Raw genomic sequence first — 22,329 nt, forward strand, 5'->3', positions numbered from 1 at the left:
GGGAGGAGTGGGGGAAATTGTCTGTCATTGTCTCCATCGCAAGAATCTGGCGCCATTTCACATGCTTGCTATACATCTAGTAAGTCAGTGATGAAGCTTTCCAGTGAAACAGCCTGTGTGGAAGATCTTACCATCTTAATCTGGGCTCAAACCCCTTTACAGCGCATTAGCAGGAAAGAGAACTGATGAGTCCATCGGGCTATCGTTCTCTAATCTCGGCAGACAACCGGTGAAAGGTTCACCCCCTGGTCCGAAACGTGTGCAATTGAATTTCATTGTGATGAGTAACAGCTGTATAACAGTTGCAAAATCTTGTCTTTTCCGCTTAACGTGGTGCTACTGTTGCCCTTCCCGGTTCCTCGGCCGATGGAGCCGCAGACAGATCGGACAGATATATGAATAGCTGGGATGGACGGAGGAAAGAGGGGGATGAAAGTCAGCTCTAAACGATTGACAAGAGACAAGAGTGATGAGTCGGGCTGTTGTGCAAGGGCAGCGCAACATAAACAGAACATCCCTCAGTCGCTCGGTTACTGCGACTGGGTTTATGTGTGGGTGCATGTGTGGCGGTGCGTGCACATGTGGGCGGCTGTGTGTGTGTGAATATGTTGGCTTTAGCTTGGTGTAGCGTGATTGACATGTTGGAGCCGCAGACTATGGGCTGTTAGAAAGGAGGATACTGCCAAGTCACTCAGCTGTCGGAAGGCCTGCTATGTGCATGGGATATGATAGAAAACACACATGCACGCACGGGCGTACACACACACACACACACACACACACACACACACACACACACACACACACACATATTTAGATAATGTATGTCACAATAAAGAGACACTTCTAGACTTAGAGCCTTAGACAGTGCACACACACTGTTTTGTTTTTCTGTGCTGCTGGTTGAGCATCTACCCCTGCGCCTGTTGTAATGAACATAAGCTCCATAGCAGACGATCCATATGTCCTCCATTACGTGCACGGCTGCAAACTGCAGCTTGAGTGAGGGGCCTCTGCTCCTCTCCAATTAACCTCCGAGTTTAAAACCAGATGACTTCACAAACTTGCTGCTTTAGCACCTCATCCATTTATCTATCTATCTATCTATCTATCTATCTATCTATCTATCTATCTATCTATCTATCTATCTATCTATCTATCTATCTATCTATCTATCTATCTATCTATCATACTGAACTCCTGCTCTCCACCAACTTGGTGCTAATGGACTCAGGCTGTGGTTGGCGTGGGGTCCGAACCATCAGCGTAACCCCCCCGCTGCTCGGCAAATGCCTCTCCTGAATATTGAACACCTCTGTGCTGCCTGATCAACAGCGCTGCTACTACCTGGGTCCTGGGGCTCTGGCAGCGAAAAGGCAGTGCAGATGGATGGCGTTAAAGTATATCTGTGTTGTGGGCGAAGGGAAGAGATAATGGGTGCGGGTGGGTTGAGCGTTTGAAGTTGTTTGATACTATCCCTCGTGGTTACGGAAGCTTTATTTTTAGTTTATTTTTTATTTATTTATTTATTTTTACAAAATCTTCTATGACTCGGTGGTGGAATCACCTCACAGCACCTCTTCTAATATGCATAGTACTGGGGTTGTATGCAATTAGCCCTAATAGGAGTACTTATCAAGAGCTGGCATGCAGTCAGGCACTTTGACCATATTGAGTTCACAATGGCCTCAGATCACCTCTCATGAATACAGCTCATAGCTGTGAAGAGGACTCACATAATGTTATTAAACTCTCTTCTACCTCCTGTACAGTATGAGCAAACTGATGGAATTTTATTCTGAAAAAGGCAAAATGAGGAACATTCCATTTTGTCTCAAAGGTGTATATTTTTTAGCCCTGCCATCCTACTATGAATTGTCTGAACGACCATCGACCCAAATATCCATTGTGTTTGGAGAGCACCCTTGCTGCTCCATAGTTTTATACCATCATTCAATAGTGAATATTATTCACAGAAAGAGAAATGTATATACTGTAAATCTTTTTTAACTTAATGGGGCCTTTCCAATTAATTATTGTAACCTTCTCTGGCTCATCATTCTCCTGAACTCCTGCCATTTTTCCATTCTCACAAACACCAGCAGCTTCACTCGGTTCGCTTGGAAATATTCTATGTGTGTGTGTGTGTGTGCTTATGCATGTGTGCCTGCCTATTGCTGTCATTTTAAATGTTTTTGTGCATAGACTGTGTTCATGATATCGCACTGCCTGAACCCTGTCACAACACAAAAAGTCAATTAAGCCACATCTTCACCATGACACGTTCAAACCCCTAGTTGGTGCAACCCTTCCCTTATCCAACAGAGCATCTCTGCGCCAGCCACTTCATTATGCAAAGGGCAACGACACAATTAGTAGTAACAGAGCCTATTGCGAGCCGTTCCCTCCAGGACTGATCAATTCTATTAGATCCATCACCGCGATAAGACACACTCTTGCATCTTCCCTCTTTCACCATTTAACTGCTTGTCTTTGCAATGGTGTATGGTTTTTCCAAAAACCAAAAAAAAAGAAAACCTCTCTCTAACTGTACTACTACTGCTGGTTTCTAGAGAATGTTTAGCTGGCTGTGACTGTGATATAGTATAGTTGTTTGATACTGTTACGAATGTACTGTCACTTTGGACAGAATTGTCTGCTAAATGACAGAATGTTATGTCATGTAATATTTATTGTCCTTAACATGTGTGAATTCCACTCCATGAGGAATTGCAAATTCAAGAAATGCAAATGTAGGCAGCACAGGTTATAAACAGACATTTTGGTGTGATATAAGCAATATTGTACATCAACAGGCCATGAGGAATTGATCTACTCTATAAAATGAAGACTTCACTTTCTAAGTCAAAGTGAGGTTATTGTGAGCCAGGGTTTTAGTAGAGGACGGCAAACTGCTTTGAGTTCGTAAGGCCTTCCAAAGACTGTAAGAACCATGGCTTCGAACCTTTACGTTTTACCTGCCGCTTTTATCCGAAGCACTTACAATATCTACATTTGAAACGAGAGTAGCCACAGAGAAAAATCCAATTAAGCCATGTTTTGTAACTTGTTGGTTATCATTATGAGATGGAGGGGTCCAGGTGAGGAGGAAGGAAGGTTCTCTTGTGAAAGACAGGGAGAAACTCTGCGGTCCTGGCGGAGGTGGGAAGTTGGCTCCACTGTGGCGGCGCGATGAGATGAGAGCAACTGCGTGAAACGCTATCTATCGACTCGTTTACTATTGGCTCAGTCAAGTGTCGAAAAATGCAATGCAGAGGACACAGCAATAACCCTCACTTAGTCATGGTACCGTGCACTTCCTCGCTCTCTCTCTCTCTCCTCGCCTCTTTCCGGGGCTCTTATTTTCCTCCATCCCGCCTTTGCCGTGTACTCTGCCCATACATAAACATAAAAAACAGTTTGATTCCGACTTGTATAAGAGCCCAAATGAAGAGAAGCGGGCCAGGCTTTTGTACTCAGTTCAAATGGAATGCGATAAGCGGCTGTGTGTACGGAATGTCTGAACAGATCACCACGGCGATGCTATCAGCGATTCACCTCAGCATTCACAAAGACGTTGTGTCTCAGCGGGGCCAGACAGATCCCCAGCTGCATTACCTGGAGCCCGGGTGACCTTGTAGCGGGATGAGAGGCCCCGCGGCCCATCACAATCGCTGGATTTTTAATTACCGTTGGTGCGGCTGGCGTTAACCTAGTGTGTAAGCATTGGACACAGCTGTGATCTTTAGACGTGCACGTGCACCGGTCCTTCTCCGCATGAAGACCACAATCTGTGTGAATCCGCACGTTTGGATGTCAAAATCCAAACCCGGTGCACGGCTCTCCATAATAGACAATGCCGTGGATGTGGATTTGGCCCGCTTTAAAGCACTTACATAAGCCAGCGCTGTTGAACATGTGATATCATAAAGCTATTTTTGGCGTTCTCTTTGACTAAGACTTTTCAGAGTTGGATAAAAACTGGCCTGTTCTTTAAATAATACATTGGAGCTTCTTCTCATCTCAGCTGTCTTCACAAGGTGTCTTCACAAAATAAAAGTTTGCTGATTGTGGTTTGATCTGTTGGCCAGAGTTTGTTGGATATGTTCATCAAAGAATCCATTTGGATATAACTCAGTAAGTAACCTTCGGTAGCTCAACATACTCACTGACTGTAGAATGGCTATGGTGGCCTTGTTTTCTCTGTAATGGCAGGGACGCACCAAAAAGTGTTTTAGAAGACGGCATTGCACATTTAATGACATTTTTTTGCATCCCTGTAGTGCACACGCCATAGGGTTGAGCAAGGACGGGGATCCCAGGGGAGCACACATTCTGGGATTCTAGCGCACAGCATAGGAGGTGTTGGTGCAGGTACCAATTGATCCTGAGAAAAGGGTTTGCTTGATTTGTCGAAAATAAATTGCAGATCCTTGTTCTCAGCCCTTTGGCCCCTTACTTATCCGACCCAGATTCAGTAAACTTAAGGGTTCACCACTTACTTTTATCCCATGACCTAGTTTTCTCAGTAAAACTGAGAGGAAGATGGAAAATTGGTGTTTCCTTTGAGGTCTCCTATCGGATTTTTCATTGACGTCAATCGGAATATCAACACGATCAGATCTGAAATACATCACACATCACATACATCACATACATGTCTTGCATTGGTTTGTGTTCCCGAACCATTCAAATAATATATATTTTTTTTAAATTATGATGATGTGGCTGGGACTCATTTGTTTCATTTTGCCAGATCTAATCATAGATCTGTTTATTCCTTGTGTTTGGTGACAACCCCCGGTAGAGGTCACCGCTCATTTGCTCATGGCCTTGTGATAACAAACGGCGCTCTGTATGCGTGCCTGGAATACTTAAAAATGGAGCAAAGATAGTTATTTTCTTTTAGCCATCCTGGGAGGCCTGATTCGGCTTGATACAAACAGCATGGGATGAAATTAACTTAATGAAGGAAAAAGAGAAAACACTGCCACACGAAGCAAAATCCACCAGCATAACCTCAGCCAACAGACGAGTAAATAATAGTTCTTGTTGCGAGCGCTGAAGACGCCTGCTCCCTGGGCAGCCATGGGAGACCTGAATGCAATCAATGTGTTTTGGAGGGAAAATCTCTAGCTTCTATTGGAGATCCATGGACGCTTCTCCCAGTGTGGGTGTAGCAAACAGTCTTAGCTAAACGGAGATTAAGACAACAGTGGAAAGGCCCATTAAAGCACTCTTAAGACTGGTGGGTGAGTTTGGATTTAGCACTGGTAGTTAGATAAAGGCCTTTCTTCCTGCTTAATTGATGGCTGTAATCCGTGTATTGTTTTAAAAGCCTTCCCGGTTGATGTGTGGAGACATGGCCCCGATGGGGCTTACTCAAAATATTACTGCGCCGTAGGCCACTGAAGGTTGGTGTAGGTTAAGATACATTGGGAGCTGGTGGAACGAATACGATTTAAAATCTTGGGATGTTTTGGTGCATTTGTTCAAACCAATTCTAGCAATGTCGTAATGTCCGTTTGACAGTTGACTCACTAAATTGTATCAGTGCAGGGTGGAAGAATTGCTGTGTGTTTATTTGCGTGTTTAAGTGCATGTATGTAAGGGAAACAACAACTTAACAAAGCCATGAGATATATCGGAGGGGGTATGCTTGCTCCCTCATATTTTGTTCACAAGTTGTGGTAGGGCGTTTTCTAAAGTTTGTCTCCTTTTGGAGAGAACCTCAATTGATTTAAACGTGCTTAGGTTGCAGAGTATCAACTGAATAATAGGTATGTGTGAGGAGGCAATGAGCATGGGGGGGCTGGGGGGAGGGTGGTGCCCGTATGTGACAGAGAGAAAGTCAATTTAAAGGGACAGTCTGAAACTGCCCTACGTTTCCTCAGCAGCACAGTCTTTTTTTTTTTTTTTGATCGCAGTATTTAGCTTTTACCGTAGTTTCGACAACTCACTGAATCCTTTTTCGTTTCAGCTGTCGTTCGCGGCGACCACGCCGGTCCTGGCCGACAAGAAGAAGTACCCCAACTTCTTCCGCACCGTTCCGTCGGACAACGCCGTCAACCCGGCCGTGGTGAAGTTCCTCAACTTCTACAACTGGAGCCGCGTAGGGACCCTCACCCAGGATGTCCAGCGGTTTTCAGAGGTCAGACATCTCAAAAACGTATTCTCTCATGTTCATTTTGGAGATTTGGGGAAACTTCTTGGATGGGACACACACGCAGTTCCACCCAGAGGCATTATCACATGCAGTTCAAGCATCCGCTGTATTTGGCCACCGCTTGTGTTGGCACCTTGCTGCACGAGATCTGTGGTTTCAAAACGCTCCCAGACTCTTTGTTTTGATGGTTTTGTAACCTTATAGTGACCCCTACGTGATGGGGGTACCTATGCTAAAAGTCTATGTCTAAGGTTGGATCAGGTTACTTAAGATTCCAGGTTCACATCTGATTGGTAAGGGGATTGATTGTAGCTTATTGAGATTTATGAGACATCCAACCCACACAACAACACGTGACCATGACTTGAGAGAATAAAAGTTATGTATTTACAAAGATACATTCAAGAAATAAATAAAGAAATGTATATGTTCTCTCAACACTGCAGCAAACAAGGTAAAAATTGACGCAGAATCACATTCCGGAAAAAAGTTAAATGAAACAGTTTGCTTGTCTTGGCCACAAGAACCACAAGAAAACCCGAAGAAAAAACGGAGTACTCAGAGTAAAAAAAAACATCAAAATAAAATATTCCTCAGTTTAGTTCCCCAATTTCGCTCCTACCACCCCTGGGCCCGAGCACAATGTCCATGTGACGGACGTCCAACGAGAGGTGATGGCATCCAGGAGCAATGACGATGGCGGAAGCAGTCGAATCCAGTTGGATCCAGTGGACGGTCCGACCCTCAAAAAAAAACCAGCCAGGATAATCTGTCTGTTTCCTCGGAAAGCACCCGTCCGGAACTCTCCCCAGAAGTTTTCACCAGTTTTCCTGTCTCCAATGCGGTGTTTTCCACATTAGGTATATTATATATATGTAATTATATATATAATGCTTTCAAACCACCATCGCAGTTGCGTCTCCTAGTTCGTCTATGCTCTGTGCTGCATGCGCTCGGGATGCGTTTTCGGGCCTCGTAAATGACATTGCTCAGCGATTATCTCAAAAAAACTAAAGAACTACAGAAAATAACTTGGATTTCACTTTGCAGTTTCCAGGTTTTTTTTTTTTCGTTTTTTTTTTTCACATTTTAAGTTTTGCATGTAATGTTTGGTACTTGGTACTTCAAATCATGACTATTATTCATATGACCTTGAGGCCACTGACAGGGTTTCTTGGTGAACAGGGCGGCCCTGATGGTATGTACACTGTTTATTTTGTATAACAGTAATGTACAATTAATTCCAAGGCTTATTATTTGATATGTGTAATATTGCTCTATTACTGTAGTCAGTTCCCTTGCTATCCTGTCAGGCCTCCGCTCTAGTGCTCCAGTGTGTCATTTTCCTACGGAACCAATAACAAGTTTCTCTTCATGAGAAGTGGCGATAGATTGACATTGAGGCTCGCTGATGCCCTTCCCTCACACTCTTGCCTTTGACACTAAGTCAACTAACTGAGAGAGAATGAAGTGAGAGCCGCACCTTACCTAACCTTTAAGATAGTTTGCTGAAAGGCTAAAAGCGAAGTTGGAGATCATGTCCCCGGTGTCCGACCCATTGCAAAGCCAAGCTGTTGCATTCTGGACTAGCAGGGATAGTATGACTCTACGTGCCTTGATAAATGAGTGACTTCTCTAAATAGGAGAAGTGATGAAATTGGAAGGTAGCAGAGATTCGTGGGAAAAACTTCTGACTTGTCCTTAAATGCACTGATAGAAATAGCTGCTTCCAGTAGAGCTGAAGAGATTTAAAGACACACTCTACTTAAGCTGCGCCACTTTCTCATAGTAATATAATTTAAAGGGAACCTATTATGCTCCTTTTTAACAAGGTAATATAGGTCTCTGAGGTCCCCAAAACATGTTTTTGAAATTTTCTTTGCTGAAAATACCACTCGAATTATGCATTCTAATCATTCTAACAAGCCTCTATAACCCTCCTGTGCCTGAAGCTCTGTTCCATTGTGGCCGGGGCCTCCCTCCCAAGGGCCCTAGTTTTCTAAGCCAATGGCATTTGAGCTTTACTTCCGGGTTCCGTTGTATTTTGTCCATAGACTTTCGCTGATTTCACCTCAGCAGTCCACCAAAATGTGTTTTCCGAACAAATTTGAGGGGAGAAATAAGCGATCCAGGTGTTAAATCTTCACTCATATTAGATCTACAAGGCCTCATTTAAAAGTTCGCTCAGACTTTCGTTGCCATGCTTCAAGTTTGTGGGTGACACGGACAATGTACACACAGATTTTTTGTTTCATTCAATTAGTAAACGTTGGAAAATAAAATAAATCCATCTACAATAAAAACACACTGTGAACTTTTTTTTTTAGAAAGAAACACAGCTGAATTATTTTTTAAATACATACATTTGCCCTGTCTGCAGTTTTGTCACGGACAGTTGGTATAAATTCCTCTTTCTTTTAACTTTTGTTAGTTACTCACATTGGGGGCAGTTCTTATTCTAAGGAGACCCAATGTGACGCTCAACAGCTTGTTGTTGGCTGACATGTTTTCTGTCCAAGGCAGAAAAACTGAAAAAAATAAAAATAAATATAAACTGACTGGGTTGTCCTATTTCACAGTTTGTGTGTTAGTAGACCCATCAGTACGGTGGCCCTGAGGGCTCAACGCACTGCTAATTAAGAAAGCACATGCAACTAGACAGAACGCAAAAGCGGCACCATTACAGAAGTGATGCTCTGATTGATCTGCAATAAAATATATTAAACTAAATTATTTTGTGTCTGTTTTTATATACAATAATTTATACAAGTAATAACTTGGAGCCGCAATTATCAGACACGTCGCGCCACGCGAGACCACCATGTCCAAATCCTCCATCTGCTTCCTCCATCCGATTGATAAATAGAAAAAACAACTTTTATATCAATCCAAAGTTTTTATATAAGCCATTTAAGGGCGATGTTCCAGAGAGAACAGCTTCTACCGGCTCCGTGATAGTGTGGTGAAGTTCACAAACGATTCAAATCCTTTGGGTGAAAAGGGGGATATGCTGTATATAATTACAGACACTAAATAATTTATTTTAATGTATTTTATTGCAGATATATCAGTGTCTACTTGCATGTGCTTCCTTAGGTTGCAGTGCGTTGAGCCCTCAGGGCCACCGTACACCACAAACCCAAACAACTGTGTGCAAGCGCCGAGTAAGTGAGTTTTTCCTACTAGGTCCCCTTGAATAACGACGTAACGTCAGGCATCTACAAAAACTAGAAACCAGGACCTCGGGCGCAGCTTTTAGCACCAATATGCAGATTGTAGCAGGGCGGTGGTTTTGGGGGCTCAGATTATCCTGAAACAGGTTGCAGTCGTAGAGCAGGGCGTGGCACAGTTCCATACTGAACAAAGGGCCCGATAGCAGCAGCCTGGCAACAGCCATGTGGGTATGATGACATTCATAGTGGGTTAAGAGCTTATGTCTTCTCCCAGACATTTTAAATCCGTGGACTGACGTGATATTCCCAAAAATGGACCAAGGTCCCCAGACTGAGAGCAAGTAAAGGCAACCTGTTCAGCTCTGACCGGCTGGAGGACTGTTTCCAAATGACCACAGCCCCCTGGTGACCCCACCCACCTGACCCCACCCACCTGACCACCCACCCAGCTGAGATAAACATTGTTTCTAACCATTGATTGGATCCAAACCCTGACAGCTTCCACCTATTTGTCACGCACCCCCATCATCCTGGTGAATGGACAACCACTGTCTCGTTGAAGTGGACGCCGAGCGCCACCACAGTGCAGCTGTTGCAATCGGAAATGGGGCCAATGGGTTGCCAAACAAATCTTCTGAGATTACTTTTTTTTTTACTGACATCATTAAAAAGCGCGATAACAAACACAATCACATGTTCCACTGCACTGCTCTGCGGGGGCCAGAATTGTCCTGGAATTATGCCAATTTTGTTCAAATTTCCGTTCCTTTTCCCTGAGTGTCTACATTGGCTGGTTAAACCCTGCTGCGATTAGACATATTTAATCATTTAGTTTGTGCAGATCAACAGGTGAGTACTGCTTATCCAACATTTAACTATTAAAGGACATGTATGTCCTGTGGGGGTGGGGTGGGAAACTGTATCATCTATCAATGCCAACGACAAGCTAAAACACTTGCCAGCACAATCCCAAACACACCTATTCTGATTTACTTCAACAAAGGTGACAAGCGGCGAACTCTGCTCTTAGCCCGGTGACATCAGCGCGGTGATGTTAGCGCGGTAATGTTAGCCCGGTGATGTTTCTACCATCAAGCCTAGAAAGCTGTCGGATCGGATCCGTCAATATCAGGGCGTGTTACGCCACAATGCCTGGCGACCATCACACTCTGTCAAACAGTATCTGATCAGTATAGAGATAAATACATTTAGTTCTTGGAAAAATGTGTCTCTTAATCAATTCACAAATCCCAAACAAAACAGTTTCCAATCTCGTTGTCTTTTGACCCCTATTTACACTATGTGTAGCTAATCCTAATATTTTATGCAGTGGAGGCATATGCTCAGCGTCCTGTGCCTTCGGGCGACAACACGGTTGCATGTGGCGCGTAACACCGGCGGCACAGGAGTAGCGCCTCATTTCGGCGTTCTATCAGAGGCATTCAGAGTGTGAATTTGAGAAAAGAGCCGCGGCGCTGGATGGGTGAGAAGTGACGCCATTGTTCTGGTTGGAAACACCCTGGGAAAGGGCGGGGTCGCTGTACGGACTCTCGCTGCAAATCTCCAAGAGCCCAAATCCCTTTATCTCTACCCTCCTGAACGCGTGCGCCAAAGGGCTTAGGACGAGAGGAAAGAGGGACGGGCCCCGATTCAATCAGCCTGCCACCAGATTGGCCTCTAATCCTGATTTACAAATATGCAAGCTCCCCCGCCGCACCCCCGATTGTTTCGAAAACCAGTATCAAGTTTAGAGCCACGGAAGGGAGGAAAGAAAAAGGAATAAAAATGTGCATAATTGCAGCATGTATCAGGAATCTCCCAATTAGTATGTATGCTGGTGGAACCATGGCTCTTTGTATTAGATCTGCATGGATGCCCAGGGTGCTACAGTGAGGAGTGTGTGAGGTGTGTTTGCATGAAACCCCTGTTCTGGTCTCTCTCTCTCTCTCCCTCTCCCTGTATATATATAATTACACTGTGTTCCAAATTATTATGCAAATTGGATTTAAGTGTCCTAAACATTCAATTTTTTGTTTTTCAATTAAACTCATGGATGGTATTGTGTCTCAGGGCTCTTTGGATCACTGAAATCAATCTCAGACACCTGTGATAATTAGTTTGCCAGGTGAGCCCAATTAAAGGAAAACTACTTAAGAAGGACGTTCCACATTATTAAGCAGGCCACAGCTTTCAAGCAATATGGGAAAGAAAAAGGATCTCTCTGCTGCCGAAAAGTGTCAAATAGCGCAATGTCTTGGACAAGGTATGAAAACATTCGATATTTCACGAAAACTTGAGCGCTATCATCGTACTGTGAAGAGATTTGTGGCTGATTCAGTGATTTAATGAGGAAGGTTTCTGCCAGACAAATTCATCGGATTAAGAGAGCAGCTGCTAAAATGCCATTACAAAGCAGTGAACAGGTATTTGAAGCTGCTGGTGCCTGTGGAGTCCCACAAACCTCAAGGTGTAGGATCCTGCAGAGGCTTGCAGTTGTGCAAGAAAAAGTTGCAGTGGGCCCAGAAATACATGAAGACTCTTTTTCAAACAGTCTTGTTTACTGATGAGTGCCGTGCAACCCTGGATGGTCCAGATGGATGGAGTAGTGGATGGTTGGTGGATGGCCACCATGTCCCAACAAGGCTGCCACGTCAGCAAGGAGGTGGCGGAGTCATGTTTTGAGCCGGAATCATGGGGAGAGAGCTGGTAGGCCCCTTTAGGGTCCCTGAAGGTGTGAAAATGACCTCGGCAAAGTAAATAGAGTTTAGAACTGACCACTTTGTTCCATGGTACAAAAAGAACCGTGCCTTCTGTAGCAAAATCATCTTCCTGCATGACAATGCACCATCTCATGCTGCAAAGAATACCTCTGTGTCATTGGCTGCTATGGGCATAAAAGGAGAGAAACTCATGGTGTGGCCCCCATCCTCCCCTGACCTCAACCCTATTGAGAACCTTTGGAGCATCCTCAAGTAAAAGATCTATGAGGGTGGGAGGCAGTTGGCATCAAAACAGCAGCTCTGGGAGGCTATTCTGACATCCTGCAAAGAAATTCAAGCAGAAACTCTCCAAAAACTCACAAGTTCAATGGATTCAAGAATTGTGAAGGTGATATCGAAGAAGGGGTCCTATGTTAACATGTAACTTGGCCCGTTAAGATGTTTTTGATTGTAATAGCTTTTGATTTCAGTAAATAGGACCTCCTAATGCTGCAAATTCAGCAAATGACCATTTTCAGTTCTTTACAACCTATAAATGTTTAGAAACTCTGTTGTGCATAATAATTTGGAACAGTGCATTTAGAGTTTTTTATTTTTGAAAAAAATACTGTTATCATTGGGAGGTTTGTTCAATAACATTTGAATTATACCCTCACGGTTGATGACTTGAAAATTATACTGACTGTCATTTGCATCGACTATTTAGGAAAATCCGAGAAAAATATGATTTGCATAATAATTTGGAACACAGTGTTTTCTGTATGTGTGTGTGTGTGTGTGTGTGTGTGTGTGTGTGTGTGTGTGTGTGTGTGTGTGTGTGTGTGTGTGTGTGTGTGTCTGCAGTACATGTAAGTATTTGGGTGAATACATCCCATGCTGACAAGCTGTTACCCAAGGAGGATGCTCGCAAGGCTGATGTTATGTAATGCCTGTAGGATCGGAAGCCGGTAGAGCGCACACATTACCACACAAATACACATCAACAAACGCACACACACGCACGCACGCACGCACATGCACACACACGCACACACACACACACACACACACACACACACACACCGCCCACGTACAGGAGCACAGTCCTCAGCAGACAGTAAGTGAAATGCAGCTCGTCATTATAATCTATTTATAGGTATTCTGTCAAAATACACAAGCACGCACGCACACACGCACGCATGCACACACACAAGGATGCCCAAATATTCACAGTTGTACTAGTACCAAGCGCACACTGACACATGTACACACACACACCCACAGTATATTGTAGTGAGATATGAGAATGGGAAATGATGAGTAATTGCTCTTGCAGAGGTGTCTGCCTACATGTCATGCACAAACGCACGCACACATATTATACACACACACACAGGCGTTTAAATACCCTCTCTCTCTCTCTCTCTCTCTCTCTCTCCAATCAACATTATTGAGATTGGTAGACATCATCGTCGGTCGGATCACAGACCTGACTGAGAAGAGGATTAAGACCAGCCACCCTCATCAAAACCAGAGCTTCATTAACACAATTCATTTTAATAATAAAACCAAACAAAACAGATATGTTTAGGCTTGATGTGATCATCAGCCACAAGGAACTGTCATGACAATCGATGCACAAAAAAAATGTATTGAACAACCGGAGAACTGAACGTTTGTGGTGGTATAACGGTCGCACCAACAAAACGGAACCGGTGTCCCGATTAAAATCCACTTAAATGGAAGAGTGACGCACAGTCTGACGGACGAGGTGTAAAGACTCACCTACGCACTCATAACCCAACACATGAAACACTCATAGCACAGAAGGATAGATTTAACACTGGGAAACATTCGTTACTATGCTATCACAAGTGTACACACACACGCACACACACGCACAAGCACACACACACACACACACACACACAAACACACACACACAAACACACAAACACACACACTTGTACACACAGAATAACACTTGAAAACTTAAAGGGGACCCATTATGAATATTTTCTCAGTTTTCACTTTTCAGCGCTTGTACACATACATTTGTGTCTCCGATGGGCCTACTATCACACGAACTGTGAAATAAGACGACTCAGTCAGGTTTTTTTTTTGTGAGCTGTCTGTTTCATAAAACACGTGATTTAACGCGCCGTTCAGATTTGCGATCCCTTCCTATGTCACATGCTGCCTCAGTAGAGTTAGAACCGCCCCCCACCTGAGTAACTCCACCCACGGCTGAGGAATAACAAGCGCCGCTGGGAACTGCTCTGTTGGCATCAGACCAGCACAAATCTTTTAAAAGAAAGAGGAACTAATACCAACTGTCCGTGACAAAACTGCAGACGAGGGACATGTATGTTTTACGGTGTGTGGTAGATAGATGTGCGTTTTCATTGTAGAAGTATTCATTCATTTTATTTTATTTTATTTTATTTTATTTTATTTTCCTTTCCTCTCCTTGGGGTGTTCACCACAAGCTTGAAGCACGGCCAAGGAAGCAGTGGCAACGAAAGTCGGAACTAACTTTTAAATGAGGCCTTGTAGATCTAATATGAGTGAAGATCAGAGCTTCAAAACAATGTGTCACTTCTGTAAATCAGGCAAATATTTTTAAAACTATGACTTGTTAATGACTAGGGTGTGGCAAACTGTGTGTCTGAGGTAATCACCTTCATAGTTTTCCCCCCACACTTGGCCTCATTCAGCCAGCCCTCAGAATGCAAATAATTGGAGCCGCATGGCTACTTGTCACATGGCCACTTGACACCCTGCTGAATGGGGGCAATCTCTACATTGTTCTTGTTTTGAGAGAATGTTGAACAGCGTCAACGACACACAACATCTTTTGTTTTTAAAAAGGCTTTTATTTAATATTGAGAATATACATGTTTTATAAAAGTGGAATTATTTAGGAGTTTTAAAGTGCAGACGACACAACAAAATGTACAGTCTATCAATAATATGAGTCTCTGTATATCAGCATCTGTGTGTCATTTTATATATAATGTGCGTATGCCAAATATCTTCAAAGTTCTTGGAGTTATTATGACCCTACCCCAGCTACACTCTAAGAGCCTGTTTGGGGCCTCTTTTGATTTTCTTTCGCCCTTGCCTGTATTTGCAGGTAAACTTGAGAATCGTGTCCATTGCTACTTGTTTATAATCTGCATCAAGAACCTCAACGGACTTCATCACTTCATCGTCTTCTTCCGTTGTAACAACAATGGGCGCATCGTCGATGTGCTCCGATGGTTCTTGAAAATATTCCGTAGCATCGTCATATTCAGGTTGAAATCCGCTGTTTGAAATGCTCTCCAAGTCTGGGATAACATCAGACTCATCCAGCGCTGTCGTTCTCTGCGTCGCTGTCAGAGAACTGACTGTCATCACGGAAGATGTAGTCCAGAACGAGCTGCTTACACTGACCTGGATCTATCGCACTGGTCAGATTAAGGTCCGAGATATGATTTGGATCTTCCGCCAACCGCTTCTCGTAATCCATAACGATACGGAGACAAAAGTTTTAACAGATAAGTGAGACCGAATAATCCTCGTGCTGCGCTTTAACCATCTGTTTACGGAAGTGACGTCAGCTTTTTTCTTCTTCAATGGTTACGCCCCTTCACAACAATGGATCGAGGGGTGTGTTAAAGTAGGAAGATTTAAAGGTTGAACTCTATCAAAACGGTTTCACATTGTGACTTCACATCACATTGAATATGGAGGAATGATCTTCACCTGGACGGACGCTTTAAAGGAAATGTTCAGCGTCTCGGTAAGTGAACTGTGTTTCCCCACGTAATCTAACGGGAATATTTATCTCCGCGGTTTAACATTTATCTACTATTTATAAGTCAAGCTTGGTTTTCAAAATACGTTGAGCGATAAAAAGAAACTCAAAGTAACACGAATCTGGAAAAATCAAATTTTCCTTCGAGAAAGTATTTTTATTTGGCCGCTCCCAGAGATTTTAGAAATGCGCGACAATGCAGGTTTTGCTGCTGTGGGTCACAAATTTGTTCAGAAACACAATTCTGGGGTGGGGAGCAGCATTTTAATTTAAAGCGACACACACCGTCAGACTTTGGTTTTCAGACAAAGTTGTACAGTGTTTCCAGTGCATCTTTTTGTATCTCTTGTTTATTATTTATATTTGGGTACATTTTTATTGATTATTCTAGGATTCTTTTTATTGTTTCTTGTTTTTTATTTGGTTTATTGCATATTGCCATCTATCAATCATTCTAAAATAATTGTTTTATTTAATTGTCAAATTTTATCCAATTGTTAAAAAAATTGTTTCAATTATTCACCAGTGTAACCATGCTGTATATTTTCCATTCACTAGTGTGAGCAATTATCCCTGGTGCCATTTTTGGTCGGTATGTGTTTGGCACATGGCGCACAGGCAGAATTACATTGGTTTAAATCACTTTGGACAGTCTACGCTGCGCTGCCAGCCACGGCCAACACAGTCTGCGGCTCTCTGGTCCGTTCTTTGTCGTGTTTGCGTGGATCCCTGTTGAGGTGACGTCTGTGACATGCTGGGAAAGCCCCCTCAGCCTCATTTAGCCGTCGAACAAACGCTGTGTACAGTGATTGTGCATGCAGGCGGGGTTACAGGAAGGCCGGTGTTCATTTGTATGTGTGGATACCGGCGTGTACATCACATTAGTCTCTCTGCCATGGGTTTGTATTGCAGGGCAACCATGTGTGAATTGTGAGCTTGTATCTACGTGTGCATGAGCGTGTGTGTGTGTGTGTGGGTGTGTGTGAGCGTGTGTGCGCGTGTGTGCGAGTGTGTCTGTGTGTGTGTGTGTGTGTGCGTGTGTGTCGGTGTGTGTCGTGTGCGTCTTTGTCTGTGTTTGCTGAGGCCTGTTAAACCCCTGCCTATAAATAGAGTCATATTGTGATAACGTTCTGTCCTGGCACTGGTGCATTAAACACTTTAAGTCAATGCATCCAACACTCATGTTCTCTGCAATGGTGTGAGTGTCAATGTGTGTGTACTATATGTATATGTGCATTTGTTTGTGTGTGTGTGTGTGTGTGTGTGTGTGTGTGTGTGTGTGTGTGTGTGTGTGTGTGTGTGTGTGTGTGTGTGTGTGTGTGTGTGTGTGCGTGTGTGTGCGTGCATGTGCATGCCTGCGTGCCTCTGTTTGTGTGCATGCATGTATGAGTGTGTGTGTGTGTGTGTGTGTTTGTGTGTGTGTGCGTGCGTATGCGCGTGCGTGCGTGTGTGTTAGAGCAGCGGGATTGTTTTTCATCTTTATTTACTCTTGGGGATTCCCAGAGTGCTCCAGACAATAGAAGATGTTTCTGTTACTCAGCGAAGCTACCCCCTGCTCCTCCTCTTCCTCCACCCTTCCTTGGCTCAACTCTTCTGTCATCTGGCCACCACCCCCTTATCATCGCTCTCTCTCTCTCTCTCTCTCTCTCTCTCTCTCTCTCTCGCTCTCTTCATCTCTCTCTCTCACACACACACACAGGCACACAGGCAATGGAAACACAGATGGACTTTTCCAACTCAATGGAAGGAACACAAAATTGAACCAATAAGAGCCCTCTTGTGACAAGAGCTCTTTTCCTCAGAGGAGATTGACTGTGTGTTGGTCCTTGTCCTTGTGTCTGTGTGTGTGTGTGTGTGTGTGTGTGTGTACGCATGATTGCATGTGCATGGTTGTGTGTGTCCGTTTTTATGTCCTGAGATGTGTCTTTGCATCACCGTGTCTTTGTGTCTTTGTGTGGAATTTTGCAATTTTGTCCCCTTTTGGACGCAGAGCTGTGTCCTGAGCGTGGTGCCTCTTTTTTTTCTTAAAAGAGAAAGCTGGTTATATCGATCCGCTGCAGCCTCGCTGTTGTTTTGGCATGCCGGTGTTTTCTAAGGGGGAGAGCGATGTACAAAACAATGTCCAACTTGATGTAGTGCTTTTTATGGTTTCACAGAGAGGAAAAGGAGAGGGTTATGACATGTGAGGTGGGTCCTTTGCATACATCACTTGCTAGATGGCGCAGGTTAAATTTGGTGATTTCTTTGCGTCAGAAAATAAATACATAAATAAAAACACACTGTTTTTATTTGCTTTGTTTGGAGGACCGGGGATGCACAGCGGAGATTGCTTCTTCTTCTGATCGCTTCTGAACATTTTTTTCTAAACTTTTGATTGTAACTCGCCAGTGGGGGGGGCCATTGAGTGTATCAGGGTGACCCTGCCCCCACCCCTCGGCGGCACCCCTGCTGCCTTCTCACCTGGTCGTCTGGTGGCAAATTCCCTGCGGCCCGGCACCGGTCCGAGGCGTGGTGGTTGGGAACCTCTGCTTTAGAGGAACAGATTAGGCTCGTGGTGAACAGGGCACAAACAGCATAAATCTGTCACATACATGTCTTTGGTTGTGTCTTTCTGGCTAAATTACTATAAATTAGGGTGTCCCTTATTTGCACACTGCTGGGAAATGTGATTGTTATTTGAAAAGGACACTTTTGCACTCAAGACAAAAAGGGCAGTGGCAATCACAGGAAAAAAATGTCTGAATGCTGAATGGTCAAATGTGCTCTATTATTATTGATTTTAGTTTGTTTATTGGACATGGTTTCAAATCCATGTTGTCTCAGTTTTTATATTATTTTCTCAACTTTTCAATAAAGGCTATGTGATAATCATATTTGGGAAGTTATGAAGTTTAATGTCTATCACAGGTAAAAAGAAAATCTTCATTATTGTTCACCTGTGTCGATATAGGCTTCATACCTGAAGCAAAAAAAACCCCCAGAACATTTGATTCGAACATTTTGGTCAAGGAGAGAGGTCAATGGATGACTTTACTAAAACACACATATTATTGACGGAGAACACTCACATGAGAATTACGTTTTGATTTATAGGTTGGAAACCATGGGGATGAATCATTACTGCCTTTGTGTGTGTGTGTGCGTGTGTGTGTGTGTGTGTGTGTGTGTGTGTGTGTGTGTGTGTGTGTGTGTGTGTGTGTGTGTGTGGCTTTGTCTCTGTTAGTGTGCGTGTGTGTGGCTTTGTCTCTGTAAGTGTGCGTGCGTGCGTGCATTGGTGAGAGTCGGTGTGATGAAACACCTTGAGCTCTCCATCACAGTGGGGCTCCTCTATCCTCCTCTTCTCCCCGCTCTATCTTCTTGATCCCATTACCCACAATTCTACCGACTTAATACATCAAAGCAAATACACTGCCGCAGCAGGTACATTTTTAAAAAGTTCACATATATCTCCTTGTGTTGAAGCCCTGGATTCTCCGAGATGTCTTGTGTTACAGTTCTGCATTCCTGCATCATGACAGCAAATAGGAGAATAGCGGCAGCATGCAAATGCACAGTACATGGCGCGTACATCTTGTGCCCCGCCACCCGTACCTTCCATAGCCAGTGCCGAAAGAGTGCCGGTACTGACCGCCACTTCTACGTTTTACTCTTTGGCGTACCAGGACTTTTTCTTGAGCACTGGCACCTCTCACAAGCTGCTGGTGTTCTGTTCTACCCTACCAAGTGGACCAATCAAGTGGAGATATTGTAAAATATATCATAATTTATTGAGTTGGAATCCCCCCCCGCCCCTCCCCGCCACTGATTGCCCCCGAGTTCAATTTGTTCTGGCTAGAAGACAGGATATCTTTCCCCTGCACCACTACGCAAGCACCTATAACTTCCAAAGCCTGCTCGCTGGCTTCACTCCATCCACTGACCATGTGCCTCTCTCTCTTCCTTCAGGTGAGGAACGACCTGACCAACGAGCTGGAGAAAGCAGACATCCAGATCGCAGACACCGAGAGCTTCTCCAACGACCCCTGTGTCAACGTAAAGAAGCTCAAGGTGAGTCTATGTGGTGACTGTCACAGGGAACTGAAGAAAGCGCAAAATTCTCAGGTGAAAAGGCGGTAAACCGTGATCTCATTCCCTGATTATAAGTCCGATGTTCTCCAAAATCATATATTTTTTTAAAGGAATACGATAAATGCAATAATTGATTTTCTTAAATGCCAATATATCTCAAATCAGATGACTTTAGTTATAAACAGCAAAGTAAAATAAGAGCTATACCTGACTATAATGTTGGTCAATTCTACCTCGGTAAAAAAGTGAACCAACTGTGTTATACTGTAGTTGCGTTTGCCATAGAGGCTGAACAAATCTCTGCGTCATTTGAATCTGTCTGGTGTCAACCAGTATTGATCATTCATTTACTCCAACATTCAATTGTATGGTACACCATGTGGTTATGTCTAAGTTTAAACTGTGTCGCTAAATTGGGAATATAATGAACACACACACACACACACACACACACACACACACACACACACACACACACACACACACACACACATGCACACACACACGCACGCACGCACGCACACACACACACACACACACACACACACACACACACACACACACACACACACACACACACACACTAAACAATACTGTACACATAGGATCCTTCTTTTTCTCTTACAGACCCCCCAGGTGTTGGGTTGAGCAGCACCGACTGCCCTTCCTCTCCTTTCCTCCTTCACTTCTATTCCTTCCTACTCTTTTCATTACTTTCATCTCCCCTCCTCTCCTCCTCTCCCCTTCTCCTTTCCTCCCCTTTCCTTTCCCTTCCTTTCCCTTTGCTTCACTTCTATTTGCTTCACTTCTGATCCTTTCCTTTCCAGTTCCCTTCATTTCCTCTCCTCCCCTCTCTTCTCTCTTCTCCTTTCCTCTCCTTTCGTGTTCATTCCCGATCTCCTCCATATCAAATCTCCATTTTTGTCCTCCTTCCTCCTCCTCCTCTCATCTGATCAGTTCACTCGAGCTGAAACCCAATGCCAAGAGAAAGGGGGAGAGTGAGTGAGAGAGGGAGGGATAGACAGAGGGATAGACAGAGGGATAGACGGAGGGATGAGATGTCGAAAGTGAAAAGACAGGAGAGGAGTAAGGGAGCGAGGAGAGGAAGCGAAAAGGAGTTAAAGTCGTATAAAAAGTGAAGGGGACAGCTTCCACAAGACGGGAGGAGTAGAGATAGTCACGAGAAAGAGAGAGAGGGAGAGAGAGAGAGAGAGAGAGAGAGAGAGATGACATGAAACAGAGAGAGGAGAGGAAGTGGAAGATAAGTCGTTGTTCTTAAAATAAAAAAAAAACCCTACGTATGGCACGGCACGCTCAGGGCTGTGACACTTTAAGCTGACACCCTTCCTCCTTGATCAGCGCTAAATATGCAAATCACTCAAATGGCTGCTGCCGAGCGCCAGAGAGGAAGGAACGGGAACGCGGCTCTCTGTGACGATTAGTTTTCCGGCTTCGGGAGGAGGAGGAGGAGGAGGAGGAGGAGGGTGACGGAGGGTTTGTCCTGAAGTCGCAGGCTTTCGTGGGGGCAGGCGCTCCCGATTCTTTGCGGAATGCACTCCGGTTTTGTGGGGTGCTACGAGGAGCTGCAGGGTGCAATCAGAGCGCGGGGGCGGACGCCGGCATTCTACGTCTCTGCGTCCGCCTCAATCTCGTCTCAACCCCGCGTTCCACCTTTTCTCACCACGAAAAAAAGGTTGTAGAATTCACAGTGTTGTGCACACAAGCAGATGTTCCAGCACGGGGCACAAATATCAGCAGTGATGGATGAAGAACCTCAGGCCTTTACTGTAACTTTAGTAAAAGTACATTTCTCTAGCAATAAGTGAAAGAACCACATTGACATTTCTACTTGAATAAAGATAGATAAGTAATTGCACAAGTAATTAAAAGTAAAATAACTTGTCAAATTCAGTACCCTGATATAGCAGAGCCTATAGTACGGTATTAAGTGCAAACTGTACTTTTTTTTTTTTCAGATGAGTGCTAATGCAAATCCTGATTACTATTTACATAAAAGAGTATAGTTGTAAGTATTAGTCATTTACAGTACCTAGATATACAGATCAAAATATTATTCCTGGAGTAAAAATGACAGAAACTTGCTGTGTATGTAGTGGAATAGAAGTCGAAAGTCTGAATATACTTAAATAAGTACAGATACTAAGAAAGTAAAAGTACAGTAATGGAGGACTTAGGCAGAAAATGACGACTCTCCTCGCCGTAGGCAATCAGCGCCTGACGAATGGCTTCCACAGACAGCGTTATCACCGGCTCGTCCATTTCACATGAACTCTTATTGATACCACCATCAGTCCGGCTGCCGCGGCCGCTCTGCTCTGCGGCGTGTTCTCGGCTCTACCTTCAAACTGATCAAGTACCTTTGCTCACCCAAATCCCCAAACAGCACGGGCTGCAGCATAA

The 22,329-nt window shown here is 44.0% G+C and overlaps 1 protein-coding gene across 1 annotated transcript in view; it reads left to right on the plus strand.

Annotated features, from left to right (window-relative positions):
- gabbr2 (gamma-aminobutyric acid (GABA) B receptor, 2) overlaps positions 1-22,329 on the plus strand; it is a gene marked incomplete at both ends in the record, with an annotated part of 194,848 nt that overhangs the window by 94,338 nt on the left and 78,181 nt on the right. Inside the window, 2 exons of the mRNA XM_080017688.1 lie at positions 5,981-6,151; positions 19,786-19,887. Coding sequence (XP_079873814.1) covers positions 5,981-6,151; positions 19,786-19,887 — 273 coding nt within the window. The remainder of the gene's footprint in view (positions 1-5,980; positions 6,152-19,785; positions 19,888-22,329) is intronic.

Source organism: Zeus faber (genome assembly GCF_960531495.2).
Source record: "Zeus faber genome assembly, chromosome: 1".
Lineage (NCBI taxonomy): Eukaryota > Metazoa > Chordata > Actinopteri > Zeiformes > Zeidae > Zeus > Zeus faber.